General features: G+C 46.6%; 1 protein-coding gene across 3 annotated transcripts in view; it reads right to left on the reverse strand.

Annotated features, from left to right (window-relative positions):
* Positions 1-24694, reverse strand: part of Shisa6 (shisa family member 6) — a 279496-nt gene that overhangs the window by 246783 nt on the left and 8019 nt on the right. For all 3 annotated transcript variants that reach the window (XM_026390669.2, XM_026390668.1, XM_026390667.2), the window contains exon 2: positions 11164-11324. In XM_026390669.2, coding sequence (XP_026246454.1) covers positions 11164-11324 — 161 coding nt within the window. The remainder of the gene's footprint in view (positions 1-11163; positions 11325-24694) is intronic.

The raw sequence follows: 24694 nt of genomic DNA on the forward strand, positions 1-24694 counted from the left end.
TATTCACAGCCTGCAATTCTGGTGGGGCCACTGCAGGGCCAATGACCTCTCTCTCTCTCTCTCTCTCTCTCTCTCTCTCTCTCTCTCTCTCTCTCTCTCTCTCTGGTTTTGGGTGGTCTTGTCTCTCTTTTTAAAAAAAATTATTTTAAAGTTGCAGATGGACACAATGCCTTTATTTTATTTATTTATTTTCATGTGGTGCTGAGGATGGAACCCAGTGCCAAAAGCAAAAAGACAAGACTGGAGCTGGGTTTGTGGCTTAGCTCCAGTCTTGTCTTTTTTGCTCTTGAATTTAAGCTTCTGTGGTCACGGAGTCCAGGATGGGCCTTGACCATCTTCAAGCTCCTTCAGGTCGTTAACGGGTGTTCGGTACACAGTTGGCGCTGCACATCTGGGTCTGGGCGGCTAAATGTCGCTGACCCCTGCCCCTTTGGTTCCCAAATATTCTTTTCTGTGCAGACAATGTATATTCAGCTTCCTGAGGAAAAGGAAGGCCACTCAGCTAAAGGCTGGGTCTCTCTGTTGCTGAGAGCCCTTACCCTCTGCCATGGTATGAGTGTGTCCCCTCAAAGTCCATGTGTTGAAGCCTTAGTTCCCCAGTATGGCCATATTGGGAGGCGGGGACCTAGCAGGAGGTGTTCCAGTCACAGGGACCAAGCCCTCACGAATGGATTTAATAATGCCTTTCTTGCAGGATGGGAATTCTTCCCGCCCTTTCTTTCTTCTGAAAATGTCCATTTGTCCTTCCATTTCCTGCCGTGAATTGAAGAAGCACCGAGTCTCCACCCCAGATATCAAGCAGATGCCAGTGCCATGCTCTTGAACTTCCCAGGCTCCAGAACCAGGAGCTACATAAACCTCTTTCCTTCATAAATAACTCCGTCTCAGGTACTCTGTCACAGCAACAGAAAATGGACGGAGAGCCCCTCCACAGCCCCGAGGCCCATGCTGTCCTCCCTGCATCCTGCTGCTCCCTGCTGCCCCCGCCCAGCACCCTCTTGCTCTTGTCCCTGCACTCTGCTGTCTGGGTTCCTCAGTTTTGCCAGCTCATGGAGGTCATGGTGAACTCTAACCCTGTGCTCTGGCTGTCCCTCCCACCCACACCTCATTTTGGGAACAGCCACAACATAGTCTAAATCCCCCCGCCCCCTGGGGAAGCCCAGGGCGTCATGAGTGGGCCAGCTCAGGGACGCGCCTTTCTCCCTGGCCATGTGGTGCCACCAGGCTCTGTCTGCCCCCGACTCCGACTGCCACCTTCATGGGAGGGCCAAGAAACAGGCCCTCCCTGGCCAAGCTGGCCAAGCCTATGCTGCCACCCTGCAGGACACGGCCTTCCGGGTAGGGAGGACATGTGGGGCCCAGTAGCCCGGACAAAGCAAGGGCACCTCTTCTGGCTTCTGGAGCACTGCTTCTGGGCACACCTGTTCCAAGGAGTTGAGAAAAGCAATTTGCTCCCAAGCATTGGAGGACGGGGACTCAGGACTCCCTTTCTGGTTTTGTAATGATAGGAATCGAACCCAGGGCCTTATGCGTGCCGACAAGTGCTCTCCCCCTGAGGGACATCCCCAGCTGGGACTCCCTTTCTGAATGGTGGCACCGAGTGGGATACCTCTTCCTTTCAGGATAAGTCTGGCGCGAAGAATGGAGGGAGATTTGGACCTGCCTGGGCACTGAGCCTGGGGTCACAGGATCCCAAGAGAAGTGAGGATGAATTCTGGGTTGGGCTGCGCCAGGGCGGACTCACATTCTGCCATTCGTTCACCTGTGGCTGCTCCATCCCTCCGTGCCCCTGACGCCTCCCTTTTTCTATACAGGTGACAATACCCGTGTCCGGGCCGGTTCCAGCACAGGGCCTGCCTACGGTCAGCACTCAGCTACTCAGGTGTCACCCACTAGCCAGGAGAACAGCAGGCATGTGTGTTCATCAGCTGTTCATTGCCGTGGCCCAAACACCCAATACAAGCAACTTAGAGGAGGAAAGAATGATTTCCGCTTACAGTTTCCTCCATCAGATGGCTCCTGCTTTGGGCCTGAGCTGAGATCATCATGGTGGGAAGGCAGGACAGAGAGAGAGGAAACCCCAGGACAAGAAACCCCCTTCCAGAGAAGACCCCTGGTGACCCTCTTCCTCCACTAGGTCCCACCTGCTGCAGTGCCCACTACCTCCCACAACACCATCGAATTAATCCAAAGGTCAGAGTCCTCAGGATCCAATCGCTTCCCCCAAGCCCCACCTTGGACATTGGTGTTGGGCTGGGAATCAAGACTTCAACACACACACCTTTGGGAAACACTTTGCATCGAAGTCATATCGGTTTGAAACCTCTTTAGGTGACAAAGGAGGTTCTTCCCATGCAGCCTGATGGCAGCTGTTTCCAGAACCGACTTACTCTGTTGGTTCACACTGAACAAAGAGTCGGCTCCACCACTGTGACTCTCACACATGACCTGCTGTTCCCCCTCAGGACTTACTGGGTCTTCTAACGTAAATATTCGATCTTTAGTGTGTGTTCACTTCATGAATATTTATTGGACAGCTCAAGGTGTGTCAGGAACGGAGCCACGCAGGGGGATGGAGGAGGGAGCTGAACACCCCCCGGGAAATGCAGACAGCCTCGGAGCACATGGTGGACATTCTTATCCCTGGTTCTCAGACCAGGAAACTGAGGCACAGAGAGACTGCACAGAGGGATTTGGGGCTCCGCCGGAGGAAGGGCAGAGCTGGGATCGGGGCCGACACTCTTTGTCAGTGCTCTCCACGGTCTCTTTGCAGCTCACAAGGGCACTGGGGCTAGAGGAGGGAGTCAGCATTCAGGAAACAGAGAGCTCAGCTGACATCAGAGACCAGCTGTGTGAAGGATGCTGCGGAGCAGTTGGGGATGGGCTGAGGAGTGGGCAGGAGAGAGGCTTGGAGGCAGCAGGTATAGACAACTCTTTTGCCAAACTCAGTTGTCAGAAACAGGAGTGAGATGAGTGGGAGGTGGAGGGTGGGCTCATCCTTCTGGGTAAAGGTGCAGAGCTGAGCCCATTCACATGTTGAAGGCACAGAGCAGCAGAGAAGGATGTTGGCAAAGGGAGAATGAAGTAAGTCAAGGGAGGAAGGTGTCTATGGGCCAGAAGTGAATAGGATCCAAGGTACAGGTGGGATGGTGAGTCCTGAATAGCAGAGGAGGCTTGTTCAATGTAACCTTGGGAGAGCTCATGTCCTTCAAGACATTTTACATCCTGGATCTGTCATTGTGCAAGGGGTTACCGCCAACCCTCTTAATGATGTGACCCTTGTAGATCTGATAAGCACATTTTCTACATCATCATCAAGAAGTGGATAAAACCACCAAGAAGGTCAGAGAACTGAGACTCTGAATTCATTCATTTTCTGTGACTATAACAAAATACCTGAGCTGGGGTTCTTTATAAAGATAAAAAGTTTAATGGGCTCACAGTGTTAGAGGTTCAAGAGCATGGTGCTGGCATCAGCTTGGCTCTGGTGAGGACCTCATGGGGGATGACATCACAACAGCAGGCACATGAGAGAGGGGTGGGGATCACATGGCCAGACAGAAGCCAAAGAAAGGGAAAGGACCAATCTTGTTCTTTATATAACAACTTCTCTAAAGAACTAACTCAAGTTTCCACAAGAACTGCCTTCATCCCTTTTGAGGGCAATGACCCAACAATCTAACCCCTTTTTACCACTTAAAGATCTCACCATCTCTCACATTACCACATTGGGGAACAAGTGTCCTATACATGAACCCTTGGGGGATGAACCACATCCCCACCATAGCACCTGGGCACACCTGGAGATCTTCTGGAGGTGTCTGCTGTGACAAGGTTCAGTCATCAGCCCTCCTAATTTCAACAGCTAAAACAATCAAGACCAAGATTCAGCCTGGCCAGAGGATCAAGAGAGGCCAGAGGGGATCGGAGCTGTACATTTATAGAGCACCCCTGAGCTCCATGTTTGCCATGACACCCCACCGTAGCCCCACAAGGAATGAGACTCCACCCTCATTTTCTACATAAAGAAATGTCACATCGAAGGTGGTTATGGCTTTCCAAGAGAGATTGGGAAACTAGAGCCCATGGACCAAAGTCAGCCCACTCCCTGTTGTTTGTAAACATCATCTTATGGGGAAAACAGATCCGCCCCTCACTCACCTGTGGCTGCTTTTGCCCCGAATATTTCAGAAATGGGCACTTGCCACGGAGACCGTATGGCTCACATAGCTGAAAACACTGGGGATCTCACCCTTTGCAGAAAAAAATTGACCAGCCCCTGGGTCAGAGCCCTGGTTTAATAATGCCCAGGTTGTCCAAGCTGAGGTGGGAGCTGGATCCTGATTGGTCTGCTTCTGAACCTTTTGCTGCTCACCTGAGCCCTTCACCGGACAAAGTCTTCCTGTGGAGGAAGAAGAAAGTTCTCCACCGGCCCACCAGGCTGTTAGAAAGGTGAACTGGCTGCCTGGTCCAGGACGCTGGCGTGGAAACAGAAATCAGATCAGCACATGAAATCCATGCTCCTCACTGGGATCTCCAAGACCCTGAAGGAGTGCCTGGCCCAGGCCGACCCCTGATCTCATCATGACCGCCCACTCCTTCATTCCCCACACAACTGTGTCACCTTTCCTATTTCTTGAACAAGCCAGTTTTGCTTCCACCTCAGGACTTTGGCACTCTCTATCTGTTGTTCTCTCTTCCTGGAAAGTATCTCCCTCCAGATCTGCCTGTGACCGCATCCTCCTCATCACCTGTCAGACACAGGCTCAAGTTACCAAAGGCCACTCCTTCTCCCCGGTGTTCCTCTAACACGTCACACAGCTACCTGTTCCATCTCCTCCTCGGATACCCCAGAAGCCCGTAAGGGACAGGGATGGCTCTGTTCATGACTGAAACTTGAATTCAAGTGGACCCTCCATGCTCCTGACATTGATATCAGCTTCATCCCATGGAAAAAACAATCTGAATCGCAGACGTGAGCCACATACAAACTTTTACATTTTTTAGTAGTTGCATGAAAAATATAAAAAGAGGTAAACTTGATTTCAGTGATTAGCACTCAACAGCCACATGCGAACGGAGATCAACATATCAGACAGTATACACCTCAAAGAGTGTTCTCCTTGTGCCAGAGACTGCTCCAAAACACTTGATACTTCCATTTGTATCGCCTCCCACTTAGGTGACCCTCCTGTGCCTCAGTTTGCCCACAAGCCACGTACAGTTGGGCTGACAGACCTCACCATCCCCTAAGTCTTCCAAGGCGATCATCTCTAGAACAAAACTGTTCTGTTTCCTTGGGGATAATTGAGAAGAGAAAAAAATCCCATTTCCCCTAAGAGGCTGAGGTTCACCAGATGTTTTCCAGAGTTCAGCTGCAGGGGTTATGGCCTCTCTGAGCCCAGCCATGAATGTTAAGCTCCCAGCTTCTGCCTGTACTGAGCAGGGAAGTTTGGGTCCCCTCCTGAAGGAAAAGAGAGAGACCCTGGGACTTGGTAAGAAGCCTGGGCACTGGAAACCAGGGCCACCCAGCTCAGCAACCCACCTGGTGACCAACTCCACACCTGCTTTGCAGAAAGGGCTACGGAACAGATGTGCAACCTTGACAGGTCTTCAGCATGCAGCTGTGTAACCTATTGCCTTGCTTTGGCTCCTGCATCCCTCCAAGTAAAAGACTAGGTTGTCATCCATGCGCTCTCTGCTCTGTTACTAAGAAGCTAGGACCTTCCGGTGGATGTTCTTGGTTCTAGGATCCCACGGTGATGAACAGTTGAGACCCTTTCCTACATGGACCCTACACTGTGATAAGGGCAGAGACCAAAACCACCCTGAGCCAACAAATCTCTGATGTCAGATGGGGTAAGAGAGCGGTGCAGGGGCTGGGGACAGAGGCAGGGTTAGCAGAGGCCTCTCTGAATTTGGTGCCATTTCAGGACTGAATTCCATCGAGCAAATATCTGATGCTAGAAAATTCAGGGGCACAGGAACTGAGAGGGGGAAATACCTTGAGGGCAGAACATGAATGGCAAGAGGAGAGAGAGAGTTAAGAAGGTCAGTGTGTGTGGAGCGCAGGGAGAGAGGCAGAAGGTGGCGGTGGGAGCACGGGTCAGAAGGGCCGGGGTGGTGGGTGGGGCAGGGCGATGGCAAGGCGTCCCTGTCACTGCTCAGCCATCATTCTTGGTCTCAGTGAAGCTTACGGAGTCAGGCTCCTTGGCTCCTGAGTCCTCCATCCGAGGCTGTGGCTCTGACAACAGGCAGGATGACCGATGACTCATTTATCCAATGCACCGTGGTGTGTAGATGGGACATAAATATCTACTGCCTCCAGCTGATGTGGCTCTCAATGCTGGGGAGTTGCATATCAACATCCTGGAAACTCAACGTATGATCGCATGGCTACCGCTCAGGATGGGCACCCTATTCTCTCCAGATACCCAAGACAGGCTCTTCAGGAGGCGGTCAGGCCAAGTAGACATGCTAGATCTCCCCTCCTCCCCGTCTGTGAAGACCAAACCCGCAGGAGGCCGCTGGGATCTTGAGCTCAGAAGACCTGCGATACCAGCTCTGGTGCTGCTCCCAAAGGTTCCGCTTGATCTTCTAATTCATTCTGATATTTGTACCTGTGCCTGTGACCCCTGAGGTGCCTCCATTCAAAGCTTACCTCCTCGATCCTATAAGCCCAAGTCCTCCACTCCCTTTGTCCCCACTTGCCATGAGAGGATGCCTCACTAGAGCCCACTGGTTCTGACCGGCCAGTCTCCATCTTGTGGGTGCACCTGAATCCCACCATCTTCAAGGGATGCTTTCCCTGTTTGGAAGGCTCCTCCGGAGCTTCCAGTTCTCAAAGTTTGCTGAACATGAGAGCAGGGTGGGAAGTTTTTAAAACGCGATGAGCAGTGATGTTCGGGTCTACTTCAGACCAATTCGATCAGAAGATCTGGGGTGGCAGCCAGGAATTAGGATTTTCAGAAATCCCCTCACAATTCCAATGGGCAGCCAAGACTAAGAATCACTGTACTAGAGGGGTCCTCTTCAACTGCATCGTGTGCACCCATCACCTGGGCGTATGGTTAAAATGCAGACTCCGATTTAGTAGGTCTGGGGTGGGGCTCAAGACTCTGAGTTTTCAAATGATTCCCATGAGAGAGTTGTCATTGGCTCATGGGCAAAAGTTTGAGTAGCGAGGGCCTACAGACAGCCACCTTTGAGAAGTGGGGAATGGAGATAGGCTTCACCGGTTTTCTATGTCCAAGTAAGTGACCATGATGATGCTCCCTTTAAAGATGGGGAAGGGTATCCTGGATGAGTTGGACTCCTAGATCAAGAAAGAGGATCTTTCTGCCAATGTAGATCATGAGTTTCCAGAGCTAAGAAATATTCTGGGTACTAGGTACCTGGCAGAGCATCCCGTACATCTTAGGTACTCAATGCATAGTACTTGTGCTACTTCCGTGATCATGGCTTTTATTATTCCTGCAGGACTCTCCTTCCACTTCTCAAAACCAAACAAGATGTGCTTTCAATGTTCACCACCCTGACCAAGTTGGCCCCCAAACCTCACTCATTCCCAGAGGATGAGCCTCATGCAGGAGATAAGCACAAGAAACCAGAGTTCCACGGGCTATCATCCCAGACACAACTCCGTGGACCTTGCCTGACCTCAGAACACCCGTGCCAGAGGTCTTGGTTTCTCTTATTCACTTGACTCCTTTGCCAAAAACTGTGGATAGACTTCCACATCCTGATCATGGCCAACAGGGACCTATTTTAAAAGATCTGCTGGGTTTAACTCTTTCTACCCATAAAATGACTCTAGGAAGCAAGAGTCAGTGGTCTCAATGGCAGGCCAGGAAACCCAGAAGGCCAAGATAGCATGCACAATGAAAGTACCAAAGCCCAAACCCAGCCCACACTCTTAAACTCTGTCAGATGGGTTCACTAAAATGAAAACTCTTATTCAGCAGGTGAGGTAGAATCTCACCTCATTATGTATATGTACATTTTCAAGGAAGAATGTCTTTAGCTTTTTTTCAGATGCTGAAAAGATTTAAGACTACCATCTTAAAGGCCCGAGGCTCTCCCGGGCAATGCTAATGCAGCCAGTCCACCAACACGTTTTGAGCAGCAAAGCCAGTCATGTGCTCTGATGCCTCCTGGTATTTCTGGATCTCTCAATATCCCCCTAAGAACTCTTGCCACTTTACTACAGTTGGTGGTTGGTTGATTTGATGAGTGCAAAATCACAGTACATTTCCACTTTGAACATGTATCCAAAGTTCTGTTTAAAACTTCAGCTCAAATTTGCAATATTGTGTGGCAAAGGATAGCAGCTATTTGGGAAAGCATTGTGTCTGTTATAAGCTATGGAAGATGTAACTTGTTGTGAAATTGCTTTTTACATTTCGGTTTCACCACTGAGGATGCTTTCTGGGCCAGGGAAACCATTCCCATCCTGAAAAGCAAAGTGGAAAGTCATAATTTGAGAAAAACAGGGAGGGATTTTTTTTTTAAACATAGAAGTGAATCACTGGACTGTAAGCTATTCTCTTTAGCTCACTAAAAGTGAGAGTGTGTATGTGGAAACCAGAAGACATGACAGAACTTCCTGCCCAGAGAAGGGCATTTAAGGGCAAATCTAGAGTGTTCACTTAATCAGCCTGGATTCAGTGGTTGGGAACTGGCACTTGTAAATGAGACACAGGAAAACTGAAAGGAAAGGTTAGGATAAATAACCATGGGCGCTGTTGATGGATGCCAAAGTGACCTGAAGTTGCAGAATTTCAAACAAGGCCCTAGAGGAGATTAACTTCGAATGATGCATCTTTGGGGAAACAAACAAACAAACAAAAAAAAAACACCTTCCTCAAAGCTGGGGAGATGATCAAGGTTAGAATCCAGAGTGGTCAACGACAGTAAGGATCGGTTAGACTGGCACCTTTGGGCAATTCCCTAAATCCACCCATTCTTAAAATGTGGCTCACATTCAGGGAAGCTTGAAACCTTGCCCACTCCCAAGATCAGGCCACATCCTCACACCTATGAAATCATGATATTGGAGAGAAGGACGCCGTCATCCCTAATGCTTCAAGCTCTGCAGGTGACTCTAATGTGAGCCAAATTGAGGATCCCTGGCATGCAGCGTCTTCACTCAGGGTATGAAGGAATCCATCTGGATAAGGGATTCTTCACCCTGGCTGCAGGTTAGAATCCCCTCGAGGAGATTTTCAAAAATACTGGTGTCAGCTCCACTGCCTGGGAACTCTGATTAATTTGAGGAGCTTGTACCTCAGCATTTTTAAGGACTCTCTTGCTGTTTCTAACACGCAACCAGATAGGTGACCACTGCCCAGACCGTTGGTTTTTTTTTTGCCAAGACTCCTTTTCTTATTGCTTCCATTTCAAGAATCTAGGCTATTAAGGCTGAAAATGCATCCTAGACTTTATGCAAAGGCGGATCACTCATCTTCACCTTTAAAATTGGGACTTCTAACTTTGGAGGGAGTCTGTGAATCCCCTTAAATCCTACACAACTACTGGATGAATATATGTATTATTCATATGCATATGTATATTTTCAAGGGAGAATGTCCTTAGCTTTTATCAGAATGCTCCAAAGACTTAAGAATACTACCTTAAAGGCAAATATGACTTAATAAGTTTAAGAAGTTAAAGAACGAATTTGATCTCCTAAGTCCCTCTCTGACAAGTTTTGGACTTGGACACTCCTATCGCCACCTAGTGGCTGTCTATCCTTATTGAAGGTTTAGTTCAGACCCCTGGAAAACCTCTACAGGTGGCAGATATAAAAGTTCTAGATCCAAGCACCCAAGTAAAAGCTGTGTCTGGGACTGGTAATGTTCACAGTGAGATGTGACTTCTCAAGATGTACTTGTAAGGATATTTGCACTCAGAGATCTTTCATTCCTGTCCCCAGCTGGGTAAGGACATGGTGGTTTTCCAAAACAGACTGTTCTTAGCTATTTGCTTTGGTTTGAATCCTGGTTTTTTTTCTTACTGATCATGTTGGCCTTGGGAAAGTCCCCTAACTCTTCCACTTCTCAGAATAAAGATGGTACAAGTACTTCTACAATTGTTGTGACAAATAAATTAAAAAAACAAATGCAAAATGTTCAGCATGACCCTGGCACTGGGCAAGAGCCCAGTACATATTTAGGTTATATTACTAATGTTTTTATAATTGTTTATACCTTGACTTTGCTCAAGTCACTAAAACTTCCTTGAGTTTCATTGATTGATCCATAAGACAAGGAAAAGAAGTCCCACCCAGTTCCCTTCATAGTGTTACAAGTAAAAAAGGAGAAAGTACCGTCTGTCCTCCACATCCACAGGTTCTGCGTCCAACTGCGACCCTCTGTCCAACAGGATTCTACCATGAATCAAAACTCTTTTTTAAAAACTGTATCTTTACTAAAACTGTCATCATTCTCTAAACAACATGGTGTTTCTGTAGCGTTTACATTATATTAGGTGTTATTGGTAATCAAATCATTTGAGGTACACAGGAGGATGGTATAAATTAGACACAATACTATGTCATTTATACTAAGAGAGCTGAGCATGAAAATTTGGTGTCCTATTGGGTCCTGTAATCAATTTCCCACAGACACCAAAAGACAACTGTATTGCATTTTTCTATGACAGCTCTTTATCAAAGAAGTCCATAGCTCACAGGAAAGGATCACCCTAAAATACAGACGATATTGCTCCTCTCGGGAAGAACTCCCTGAGATTCTAACAGCTGAGGAAGCTCTGCCTCTGGATGCAGACTTTCTTTTTATGTACCCAGGATCTTAGGCAGCACAAACCTCCCAGCCATACAAACGAATGCGTGTCCTCCCTCCACTCCACCACGTCTGCTCCAAGCCACCTTTCACTTAAGAGATTTATTCCAGCCTCTCAATAACTTGCAGATGCCCCAAGTCACCAGCCCTTGTCGGGTCCAGACACTGACGACTGGCAGTGGTCTCTCTCATCACAAATCCTTCCCAGGAAGACAGTCCCCAATCTCTTTCACAAGCCTGTCTGTCCACTGGGGTATCCTTCATTGCACAATCCCGCATGACCTGCTGCACCAGAACAGGAAACATCACCAAAATTTCACCGCATTCTCAGCCAGGATTCGAGTAATCAGCTCTCACGTACCTGGGGTCTGCTTGGCCGTACGCACAGGGGTGTAGTGGTTTTTGGAGGATGATCTGACCGGAGTGTTCTCTTTGGGAGAGGTATCGATTGCCGAGATAGTTTCTCTTTCACAGTGTGCTATGGGGATTGGTCCCTGTTGTCTTAAGATGTCAGCCAGAGCCCTAAACAAGGAAGAGATCACACAATGAGATTCTCTGAGCAGGTGTGCACAACCCCGAAGGTCGCTTGTTTCCTTCCATAGGCTTTTTGATTCATAGACCTGTAGGAGGAACAGACAGAGATATGGCATTCAGTTCTCAATAGTCATAGCTTTATCTGGTGTTGGTCTCAGTGGGGACACAGGGTAGAGGTTGCCATGCCTGTGGGTACAGACACTAACAGGCTATGATTATAGTTTGGTTTTTTTTTTCTCTCTTTATCTCTGTCTCTTTAATTCATTTCACATCTGTGAACTCAGGCTTTTCAAAATCCTGGTTCCCCCCGATACCCACCTACATCAGACACAGCAGCTGGCCAGCGGAAAGCCCTATAGGGAAGGGCTGACACCCCTGGCCTCAAATTCACCAGCAGGTTACTAATTATGGAGGGACCAACATCCCCATCTAAAACACACACACACACACACACACACACACACTGAGTACTAAATACTGGTGACCCAAATAAGTACAACACACAACCCCTGCAGTCAAAAAAAAAAAAGTGCAATTTAATAGCAAAGCCAGAATTCAAAGATAAAAAGGTAAATATCAGAATACATGATGGTGTAGACAGCAAAGGCAAATGGAGTTTAAGGAAGGGAGAAATTACAAACATTGGAAAAAAAAAATACAGGGAGAAAGAGACACACACACACACAGACTCTGCCAGAAAGGGAGAGACCACCCTTCTGCAGAAGTCTCAGTAACCAGAGAAAGCAGGTTCTGTTTACACAACATCTGACATCAACAACCAAACATGCATTATTGAGGACTCAGCATGCCCCAGTCGCTGCAGAGACAGAAGTAGATAGGGCCCCCTTATTGCCCTCTATGGAAAGAATTTAGGGGAAATCGCTCTCCCCAACTGGGTGCCCAGACCACCCCAAGTTTCCCTTTGCACCTGAGTCCAGCTCCCACACTCTGCCCTCTCAGGGAGTGACAGCCACAGCCGTTGAAAGACACGTCTGGGAGTGAATTGTTTCCTTCCATTATGCTGCCTGTGACATGCTGAACCTTCCTCAAAGAGCATCGAGGTGGCAATCTTATCATTTAGTGGCATTTATATAGCAATTTGGGATTTTCCAAATGCTTTCCCCTCGCTGGCTTTCTTTTCTCTCGGCCTGTCAAGGAAAGAGCAGACACATGCCACCACCCCCCATTCACGACGGTGGATCAAGTAAGTCAAGGAGAACGCAGAATCTCACTGCTCTGGGAAAGGAAATCAAGCAAACCCGGGGTTCACAGCTAGCGAGCTGACCTTCCGTGTCCAGGAATGAGAACAATCATTGCCCTGGACAGTCAAGAGGTTTGGGTTCCAGTCCCAGCTCTGCCCCTGATCAGTCATGAACCTTGAGGCAAATACCAAACTGAATTTTAACTATTTTTTCCCCCTCTGGATTCTAAAATTTGACAACTTTATCTTTTTAAACCACACATCTATGCAAGAAGACTTGGGTTAATTATTCCTATCACCTTTTGGTGACTAAAAACATCAGTGAACTGTGAGTTATGATAGGCATACAGGCCAATGGAATAAAATTGAGAGGGTAAAAGTAAACTTATATATCTATGGTCGATTCATTTTCAGTTAGAGTGACAAGATCATTTGGTGGAGAAAGAACAGCTTTTTTTTTCAAAACATGGTCCTGGGACAAGTAGATTTCCACACACAAAAGAATCAAGTTGGACCATTATATCACATGGTATGCAAAAGTCACTTGGAAATAGATCACACACTTAAATAATAGTCTTAAACTTATAAATTCTTAGAAAAAAATATAGGAGTATATCTTTGCTACTTCTCAAACTTGGCAATGACTTCTTAGATATGACCCTGAAAGTACAAGCAGCCAAAGAATAAATAGATGAATTTAAAATATTTGTGCATCAGAGGAGAACCATCAAGATGATGAAAGGCAATTCATACAACAGGAGAAAGCATTTGCAAAACATATCTGATAAGAGACTTGTGTCCAGAACCGACAAAGAAATCTTACAACTTAATGATTTAAAAAAAAAAAAAGACCCAAATACCTCAATTTTAAAATGGGCAAAGTATTTAAACAGGCATTTCTTCAAAGAAAGTAAATATCAGAAGTAACTCAGCATCATCGATCACTAGGGAAATGCAAATCAAAGTCGAACCGTGATACCCATTCAGATACAACCAAGAAGCCCAGATAATGCAGCCGAAGGGGTATGCATAATTTTACATTCCCAGCAGCCGAGTATGAAGATTCCTATTGCCCTACATCCTGTCAACACTTGGCATTATCTGGCTTTTTTTTTGTTCTACACTTTAAAATTGAAGCATGAGTTTTACAGTAGGTAAATGATATCTCAATAAAGACATTTCCCCCGCAAAAGTCTTATTCTTTTTCTGGCCTCCCAAGTTCTCAGAAAGACTCCTACTTCTCTGGTGCTCGATGAAGGAGAATGGAATCATGGGGCTGGACCCATTCCCTTTGGGCAGTCACGGTGAACCTGCACCCGTGGTTCTCAATCAGGGTGATTTTCCACCTCCTGCAGGGACGTTCAGCCATGTCTGGAAACATTTTGGGTAGTCATGACTGAGGAGAGAAGTGCTACTGGCTTCTGATGGGCAGAGGCTAGAGAGGGCTGTTCAATATCCTACAAGGCACAGGTCAGGCCTCATGACAGAGAATTATCAAGCCCCAAATGTCCTTCGTGGTGAAGTTGAGAAACTCTGATCAACATCCACTCAGCACTCTGTGAACTGGGTGTTTATCATGAATGCAATTCAGGTCCACAAACATCCACTGAGCAGCCCATAAAAAGAATGAACACCAGGTGGGCTCCAGAGGACACAGAGTGTCTAGAGACACTAACCTAAGTGTCCTGAAGAAGGGCAGCCCTGTCTGTCTGGATCATCACTATCCTCAAGTCTTGGTACCCACACAGCCACAATATAAAGAAAGGAAGAAGGGTGTCCCTATGCCCAGCCTTGAAGGACTTTCTGTCCAGCCTACTCTCATCCACAGGGGCAATTTAAATGGCAGTTTCCTAGGAGTGGCTCCAGGGCTCACTGGCCAAAGAGGAACCACCAGAGAGAGATTTTTCAACCTGAGGTTCCTTTTCCCAACATGGGGAAATTCTGGGAAACCATCTGCAGGACATAGGCACCATTCAGGCCTCCAGTACCTTCCTGAAGACCAACAGGCCAGGTGCATGCCAAGTGGACTTGGATCTGGTCTGTTTAGCAGACAATGAGTCATAACTCTGGGTTGTAGTTAGGCTGTTTCTGCATGTCTCTTGGTCATACCATGGAAGCAAATAACTTGGGAGAAGACTTTGGATGCCCCGTGAGCTGAGGCTGAGCTGGGCAGCAGAGCCAAGGGTAGGTTCTGGAAAAAAAAAAAAAATGTGCTTCTTAAGGCGGCTAGAAGGCTGTCTGAAGCCAGGGACCCTACTGTGTGTGGTTCCAAGGACGAGCATGATGACCAAGGAAATGATTCTAGTTCCTTACCTACTGCTAAATAGTCCTCCAAGAACTGACCCTTCCCAGTGCCCTCTGGCAATTAGAAAGGCAGTCCTCACACCCAGACCATGTGGCCCCTCTGACAACAGTTCCCGGTCCCATCCCCTGAGCTCAGTGACCTCCCTGCTTGCTCTGGTTCCTTGCCATCTTCCATCCAATTCTCTCCAGGGTACTCAATAAATATTCTTCTAATTCTGAAATGTGCGATCCCGGGTCTCACCTAATTAATTGGGATGCGCCGGAGGAAATGGGTTAAGGCCTGAGCTACTTTCCTCACCAGAGGAAACAAAAATTGGTCACGGAGGAACAAAGAAGCAGATTTTGTGAGTGGGCAAGCAGCTTTCTGAGTCCGAGAGACTGGTAGGGGTGGGGGGATAGGCAGTGACAGACAGACAGACAGAGACAGACAAAAAGACAGGAAAGGAAACAGGTGTGGGGAGAAACAAGGCACGTGAGAGAGGGAGCCCAACAGATGGAGAGAGAAAGAGACAGTCAGAAACTTGCAGCAAGAAAAAGGGAGAGGAAGAGGAAAGAGACCAGAAGCCAGAGAGAAAAGGTTGAGTCAGAGAGAGAGAGAGAGAGAGAGAGAGAGAGAGAGAAATGACCAGGTAGAAATATAACAGGAGAGAAAATAGAAAGCAGAAAGTCAAAGGGAAAATCAGAGACAGAAAAACGATTCAAGAGAGAGACATTCAGAGTTGGAAGAGGGAGCTAGAGAGAGATGTTCAGAGGAAAAGAAACTCACAGAGAGACACAGAGACGGCCATGGGAGGGAATGGGGACAAGGCTGTCAGCCATGTGCTCCAGCAAAGCAGCAAGCAGGAGCCACCCCACCCAGGAACAGACTGTTACCCTCCCATGATGATTACAGATGTGCCCAATTTAGCAATTTGAGCTAAGCTCCCTCCCCTGTAGGCCACTTTTACTGCAATATCTAATTTATCAAACAAACGAATTCTTTTGCCTGAATCATCTGAATGGTTGCCTGGGTCTGCTGTTCCCTCCTGCATATGTCTTCCTTGGCTCTCTCTGATGCGTAGTGAGCAGGGGAGAGTAAATGAATTGGGCAGCAAACCTGACCAAGGTGGGGGGAGGGGATAAAGTCATTCTGGACGTTCAGGCCTGAGGATTTTCGTTTTTCTTCTTTTTCTCATTCACAGTATTGTGCATTAATCATCTGGATCATGGAAAGACCATCTTACCTTTGAATAGCACTTAGCAATTTCTAAATGTGTCCACCTGCCTGGCCCCATGTGATTCCTTCTAACCCTACAACCTTTGAAGCTATTATCATTCTCAATTTTTAACAAGGAACCGAGGTTCAGACTAATTTCAGACCTCAAACATGATGGAACAGAAATTTAAATACAGGGCTTCCGACTTGAGCCAGGCACCCTTGTGCGCATTTGGGACTGCCTCTTACATACATCTCACTTTCCCAAGAAGCCTCGGCTTTAATGATTTCTCCCTGTCTCTCCAGCTGGGCCTGATCATTTAGCAAATGCCAATTAATATTTGAGCATGGAGAAACAATTAATAGATGAGCGGTTCAAGGCAAGACCTGTTGTTTATTTGCTTAAAGCCTTGGATAATATTGTCAATGGTCCCAAGGAAAGGAAAGCGTGTTTAGATTTCCTTAAGTGCCTAGTTATCTCCTGTAAGGACCAAGCCCTGTTTGCATTCTGACATGCTGTCCCCTGCACTCAAGACAGGAAATCTTGCTCAAAATGGCAAATGAATTTCTTTAACAACAGGAAAATCAACAAAACCTCACTCATCACTTTCCTGCTTGGGAAATTAAAGACTATTATTTATTGATGGATCACCATGTGCCAGATTCTGGACCAAAGTCTAACATGCACTATACCCTGAAATCCTCAGTACATTTTTATATGATAGGTACCATTACCCCTCTTCGCTGATGGAAAACCTAAGACTCTGAGAGTTTTGATACCTTGCCAAGGTTACATAGCTAGTAAAATCTGTCACCAGATTTCAAATATAGATAGCTAAAAGTCCAGGGACTATTTACCAGTAGATTATGCATCCATCTATTCACCCATCCATCTACTTACCTATCCATCCACCCATCTATCCACCCATCCATCTTCTTACTTATCCATCCATCCACCCACCCATCCATCCATCCTTCCATCTATCCATCCATCCATTCATCCATCTATCCATTTACAAATTCATCCACCCACACATCCATACATCCTTTTATTCATCCACCCATCCATCCTCCAGTCCACTCACCCACCCACCCACTTATCCATCCATCTATCTATTCATTCATCCATCCAGCCACCCACTCGTCTGCCCACCTACCTATCCATCCTCTATCTTTTCATCCATTCACCCATCCACCCATCTGCCCACCCACCTATTTATCCATCCATCCATCCATCCATCCATCCATCCATCCATCCATCCATTCATCCATCCATCCATCCTTCCATCCACTTAATCACCTTTGTTTTTTCAACTCCTGTGTCCCTGTAATGGTCTCTGAACAAGATTTTACAGAGTGTTCAACCTTTAGTGGGAAAAACCTACCCAGATCTAAGAACTCAGCCACAGCTCAACGGCTCAGTTCTATTCATCTTTGTGAGTCACTAACATCAACAGATTTTTGAGACGTTTTACACTATTTTAGCAGTCAACCTTTTTGTCAAATGATATTCTGAACAGAACACCAATAGAGTTCACTAGACCCTTGCTCTGCATGAGGCCTGAATGAGGAGCTAGAACCATGATCTTCCCACCTCTCCCCCTCCACCCCATAGTTCCTGGCCTTCGTGGAGTTTCCAGATTTGAAAAGAAATGGGACCAAGGAGCACCAAATTAAAAACTTGGAAATTTTTGTCCCAGTCTTGACTCACTGTGTAGCTAGGAAAAATTTAGGTCTCCTAAGAACAAATGAGGATCCTGGAGCCCCTGAGTTCACCTGGTCAGTCTTTTTTTTTTTTTTTTTTTTTTTTTTTGCTTCAATTAGAATGCTGTCCTTGAGGACCCCATGAATACCGCTGCTCACTCAAGTGGAGCACATGGAAACCAGATTTTGGCTTCTGCCATGTCCCTGGATTTCTGAGCTCTATTAATGCTGCAGAAGGGAGAAAATAAGCTCAGCGATTGTTCAATAACTTGTTCTGGGCCGAGAGCAAGGCAAACGGGATACTTCAGACCCCTAATCATACCCTTCCTCTTTTTAAGGGGAAGAAGGAAGAAATTTATGTTGCTGGATAGGTACAATAAAAAGCCAAACAGATGAACTATTACATGAATAAGTTATTCTGGTTTATGCTCCTACTCCTAAGGACTAATGAGAACTCTCTTGGCTTTGAAGAATTTTCTAAAAACATTCGTGTCTAATTAAGTAGTGTATACTGAATATAATTAATTCTTTTTTTAAGAATAAAGAGTTCTTCATGAGAGGACCATCAGTCTAATTTTTTGCACCCTTTACAGAGAACAGCTAAATAAAATGTAGACTGACTAGGAAATTGAACTATTAATTTAATAGCTGCAGGACAGATCATGGAAGTTGATTCTGGATTTTTTTTTTCTTAAGTAAATCTCCAATAGGGGCTTCTTTTGTATTTTTCTTAGAAGTAGAGCTTGAACATTTTATTCCAGTTTAAAATTTAAAAAAAGGATTCTAGTTATTTGAGTCCTAGATAATTGAGTTCTTACTTGACATTGAAGTTGAAGAACAGCTGGGGGTTTCTTTGACCTCATCTTCAAGATTATCTACGGGACAGTCAGAGTGCTTTTATTCTCTAAAATATGCACTCTGGACAATTGAAATGAATATATTTTTAATAAACACGGACCAAGGAGAATGGCTTAATTTAGTTCCCCCCTATTCCCAGTTCTCTCACAGTCCACTTGAAAAACACAGCTGCTGGCTTTGTGTGTGCACAAGACGGCTCTCCTCATACAGAGAGGCTCAGAATGGATGTGGAGATCTCATTTGTGGTGTTAACAATGTCTATGCATCTGCACTGAGCTGTTCTGCAGGTCTGAGTTGTCCCCAGCACAATCGGAATTCATCACAGCCAATAAACATCACAGGACTCAGGGAGGGAAGCCACGGCCTGCTCATTTTGCTTTTTCAAGCAAGCAGGACTATTTGCTCCATCCCCGTGACTGTCTATCCTGGGGCTGTAGAGAGATGACCAGCCACAGAGCTCAGTAGAGAATCCACATGAATCCCCTGTGACTGGCCGTTCCTTCCAAGTAGCATTCCTGACTTCATGAATCAGATCAGAATCCAGAAGCCTCAAGATCAAACCACAATTTTTTAGAAATATTTGGATTGTTTGAGAATGAATCAAACCTCTGAATGTGTCGAAGGTAGCCTACCATTTAAAAGTGAGCAAATAAATTAAAAAAAAAATGCTACCAAGATTTGTTAGTGGAGCCACATGGCTGGGCAGGTGATGGATGAGTTAATAAATGCACCTGCATGGGAGGTACAAATGGGTCGCTGCTGCTACTGTTGTATTATTGGTTCTGTCTTTTGTTTTGTTTTGTTTTGTTTGGCTAGGTGCACAGACCGTAAATCTACAGAGAAGTAAAACACGAGGCAGAAAAACCTGAAGTCTAAGCACTGGGATTCTGGGGGCTGCAGTGCCAAAGTTGGAACACGGGCCACTTAATACATTAGTGACCATTAGCTACCAAAGGGCCCCATGGCTCTGTTTCCTCGTTGAAAAAAAAAAAATCAAGGCAAAAATAATAAGGAAAAAAATAATGTCATAGGGTTATCGTGAAGATTAAATGAGTTAATATTTGTAAAGCACTTAGAACAGAGCCCGGCATCGAGGAAGCACTCTATAAATATTTGACTAATAAATAAATCCCAATACAACCTCCCAGTGTCTATACAGCCTCGGCCTATGGGACCACAAACAAAGCACAGGTGGAAGAGAGAAGTCTTGGAGACCAACTTGATGATGCCAAGTTGGCAAAAGTCTTGAGCCATGTGGCACAAGTCTGTGGCCATGGTCATCTTGGAAGGGACCACCCACAGCCCACATGTTCCACTCAGGCGAAGGATGTGACTCCATATGGTCACACACCAGTTTTCGCTGTACCCCTGAACTTGTACTTGGACTTCCAAGAGTAAAAAGAGTGTCTGTGTGGGTCTTTCACCCAGGGCATCATGGATGGTGCTTCCAAGAGTATGCAAGGAAGCATCAAGATGAAGATCAACTGAAAAGCAAAATAAAATAACAGAGTGTCCGTGAAACAAATCGGGATTCTGCTACAATGCAGGAGAGCAACCAAGTCAAACCTCTTTGGTGAAGGATTTAGTTATTTATTTTTTCCTTCATCCCTCTTTCTAGCTTTTCTTCCTTCTTTCTTTCCTTCTTTCCTTTCCCCACCATCCTCCTTTTCTAGGTGAATGGCCTCTGCATAGATAGGAAGACTTCAAATCATGTCTCCTGAAGACAGACACAAACATAGGAACATTGATTTCAAAGAAAGGAAGGCTGAAGGGGCGTTGACTGCGATTGTCAAGATGTTCTGCTGGCTTGCAGAAGAGAAGATACATCCCTCTGGATGATTCTGTTGAGTGGATCCTATGCCAAAGGAGTCAGTTTGGGCACCTCGTAAAAATCAACTAGAATTGCTTCCAATAATAGACAAGACCCTCTCTCCAGGGTAGGGGCATGGATCTTGCTGTACCTATACGCAAGAGGAGGAGTGCCCAGAGGAAGATGCACTGAAAGGCCTCGCAAGCAATTCCCTTTCCAAAGAGATTTTAAGAGTTTAGCATGTTAGAACCAGGCACCCTCATGAGGCCATTTGCAGATAACATTCTTAACCCACTGGAGTGTGCAAGGAAAGGGTATTTTCTCCCACACCTGGGCTGTTGCACCTGTAAGTGCAGAGGTGGACTCTCTTCCAGGATCTCTAGGGGGTGTAAAGATCAGAATGGACCAGAGAAGAACACACAGCCACATCCCATGGCCTCTGTGTCAGACCGAAAGGGCCTGGGCGATTCACCAAGCTCATGGGGACAAAAAGTGACACAGTTGAGATCAGACGGCTTCCTATCTCAGCTTACAGGAAATGGACTATGGCAGGAGAAGATGAATGACAACCTCCAAGAGTGATATATTGCTAAATGTCTCTGGAGATGACCCTCAAAGGCACAGAAGCAGATGAAGGGAGAGAAAGGGGTTAGGGTGCTAGCTAAGTGCCACTGGCTCCAAACAGTGGGGTTGGGGCCAATGACTTAATTCAGGCTACTGAGGCTATTGAGGAAGTACCAAAAAAGGGGAAAAAAGAAAAAGACAAATCTTCTCGTCTTCTTATCATCCAGAAACCGGGCAAGTTGTCCCAAGTCTGACTCTAGACCTCTTGTCTTCTCAGGCTCAGCTGACCACTCTTGCGGTCAAATGAAGAGACCCCTGAGGCTGTGGCAGTGATTCACAACATTAATTCTCAAAACCTAAAGAGAGGATTGTTGGATTCTCAAAAAAACAGGAATATAAAACAAGAAAAGAAACAAGAAGAGGGGAAATTAGAGGGAGCCCCCAGAGGGAATTCAAAAGGGAACTTGAAGCAGCCTTATAGTCAAGCATCACCAATTCTATAGAAATGGGGGTAGGCTAATCCCAGCCAATGAAACAGGCATCGAAATTATAAAACATTGAAAGGAAATGCATTTTCATTGTTCTTTGAGCCGTTGCAGGATTTCACAGACTAAAACAAAATAAAATAAAAGCAGATCTTTGGAGGGAGGGTTACTTCATTGAATAGATAGGAATGCACTGTCATCAGCCTGCCAACTGTCTACCTAGTCTGCTTGGAAACAATCTGTCCCTCTCCATGGTGTATGTCCCCTGCATATTTTTTTTTTTGCAATCTTATCTCAGCTATTAATCTGTTCATCACTGTTTCTCATCAGAGTGAGAAAAGAAAAGAGCCACTTTGTCCAGGTTCAATTTGGATAAATTCTGAATTTGTAGCATCTGAATGGATGCAGTTTAATGAAGTTACAGCTGGAAAAGTTTAAGAAGGAGAGCTGAAGGGAGACGGAGGAAAAGAAGACAGAGGCGAACAGGAATCAAAAAGGAGGACAGATGGAGAAGAAGCAGCAGTGGATGCAACACTGGAAGTAGCAAGGAGAAACATTTTAATGATGTGACTTAAAAGAGAGAGAGGCGACAGATCCTTTGCTCAAAGACCCAACATTCTTCTTTGCAAATGCTGTGGTCGGGGAAGGAGGCACTGGTATGGAGGTGGGGCAGAAGCTGGAGGTGGCTTCAAGGAGCACAGAAAAGCTGGGTTACTTCCCAATGTGTAGACACTTTTCCAAACCTGTGGGATTTTATTCTTGGGAAAACTTCAGCTATCTTTCTCGGGATGCCGTAAAAAAGTCAGAGAAAGCCAACTCTTAGCCCAGAGGGGAAGCAGGAATCCACATTCTTCCCCATGTTCTGGAATAGGATCAGGGTCTCAGGGAGGCAAGTTAACAAGAGCCTCTCTCATGCGCCCCAACCAAGCTGCCCAAACATCCCAGACTGACAGCACCCCAGCCTGATCTAGGACTGGGGCAGAAAACAATTCTCATGACAATTCCTTTCTCAGCTTCTTTGACCCCCTAGCCAGATTCTCAGGATCTCAAAAAGAAGGGGATGCATGGGCTCTGGCACAAGCTGTCAGATGTCATTGAAAATTAACAGCCCAGTCCGGCATTCAAATTCCTCCTCTCTGGAGCAGCGAGGGGAGGAAGTGCCTGGGTAGCAAACATACTTCCCAGAAGAGGACAGCTGGCCGAGGGACAACGAATATGTCCAGAGGACAGGTGTCCTAAGTAATGAGACTTTAATGCCGAAGCTAATGGGAACAGTATGCGAGACCAAATGCCAACAAAGCAAGGAATAATGAGTATTTGTGAAGCCTGAAAGCAACAACTCGACTCCTCTCCCAAATATCAGGGCACAGAGCCAAGGCTCTGGCCAACCAGAGCCTCTCTGGAACTCCAGCTCCTGTGGGTCTGGAGATTGGGGACAGGGGCACAGGGCAAAAAGGATCCAAGGCTGCGCTGTTTCTCGGGTTAGAAGCAGGCATGGGGCAGGAAGCAGGAGAGGAGCCTGAGCCTGCTGCTCAGGAACCCTGGGCTCCTGGGACAGGAGGCTAGCAAAATGGTTTCCAGCAGAGGTGAGCCCTCTGCTCAGGTGCCTCTGGGGTCGAGATGCAATATGGGCACAGCTCTGGCCACTGCCCAGCGATAACTGGAGTGGACTTTGACTACTGGAGAGAAAACACAGGGCCATTGGAGTACGTCCGGATTCCTTCTTTGTCTCCAGTCCGTTAGGACACAGGACTTGAGAACAAAATGCACAGAGACCCAGGCCAAGAGCGAGTCACTGGGAAGCACTAGAAGTAGGCTGGCTTAAATGCTACGTCTTATATGTACAGCATGCAATGCTATTCATGGGGCGGGAAGAGGGGAGATGGTGATAAATGGACTTGTTTGTGAGCTGTATGCCTTAGTAATTAAAACTGGGAATGGCCTGAGGTCCATCCTCTCTCCCCAAATAGCATCTTTTCTCCCTTCCCTGAACACCACTCACTATTCTCAGGAGCTAGAACTTAACGCGGAATTGCCCAGGGTTTCTTTCAACAGCATAAAGGGGGTTTTTGCTCCCCGACCCAATTAACATCAACTTTTATTTCGGTTTTTTTTTTTTTATGTATCTGGGTACAGCTTCACCATTCTGAGTCAATATAATCCATCCTTGAAAGAAGAGCCTGAGCACTGCCCTGGGCACCCTGGTGCCCTGTAAGCAGTATGTAGATGTCACTAACCCTGTCTGCTGTCTGCTGGTAGGGAGGTCATTGATGCTTTTAGTCCTTTACTGTGACAACCTATCCCCCAGGGCACAGACAAACGGGACTTTACTTTCTTAAGTAATCTGGGCATCACGAACCCCTTTCCATCCAGGAAGGTGAGAGCCAGCTGCCCGTCAGATAGCAAAGGTACTCTTGTGATCTAGGCAAGTTACTAAGCCTCTCTGAGTCCCTTTACTCACCTATGAAATGGGTCTCTCTACTCAGAGGGGAGGTGGAAGAATGAAGTGAGATTGTATAGGTTGAGTATGGGACAGGGTGCCTGGTACAGAGTGAGTCCTTAAGAACGGCTCTCAGAAGTGTTGCCACTTCCTAGATACCTCATCCGACTGAGACCTCAAGTCCTTCAGTTTTCGGGGGTGGCAGGGACGATGGGGTTGTGTAAGCTCCTTGGAGACTGAACTCCCACATTCCAGACACTCAAGCATAGTGGAGGGGGGCTTTCCAGATTCACAGCAGGACTGACTCTCTCCAGAGCATCCAAAAGAGATATCTGGGGAGTGTGTGTGGGGGGGGGGTGCAGTGGGACCATAGGAGTAATGCAAGTCCCCTGACCCCTCCCCATCCCCTAACCCCATAGATGAGGGGACACCAGCAACTCACAGAGGTGGCAAAGGCTGCAAAGATGGTACCTCCAACTGCAAATGCTAAATCCAGTGATCCCTTGTCACCTGCCCTGTACTCAGCCTGCCTCTTCTAGCTCCATTTCTAGGATCAATCCCATTCTATGGATGTACATTTGGGGGTTGTGGGAAGAGGAAGGTATGATCAATGCACTTTAGGAATCTATCAGCAATGCTCGCTGGCAGCCTCATCTCCCTGGGTTTCAATCCTTTCCACTTCTTCTGTGGCTGTCTGGTCCAAGCAGTGACCCCCATCTAAATGCAGAATTACAGAGGCGACGGATCTGGGATGGAGAGAGGGAGAGGTACAGCGAACGGGGGCTCTGACCCCATGC

The sequence above is a fragment of the Urocitellus parryii genome, chromosome 7, assembly GCF_045843805.1.
Source record: "Urocitellus parryii isolate mUroPar1 chromosome 7, mUroPar1.hap1, whole genome shotgun sequence".
In the NCBI taxonomy this organism is placed as follows: domain Eukaryota; kingdom Metazoa; phylum Chordata; class Mammalia; order Rodentia; family Sciuridae; genus Urocitellus; species Urocitellus parryii.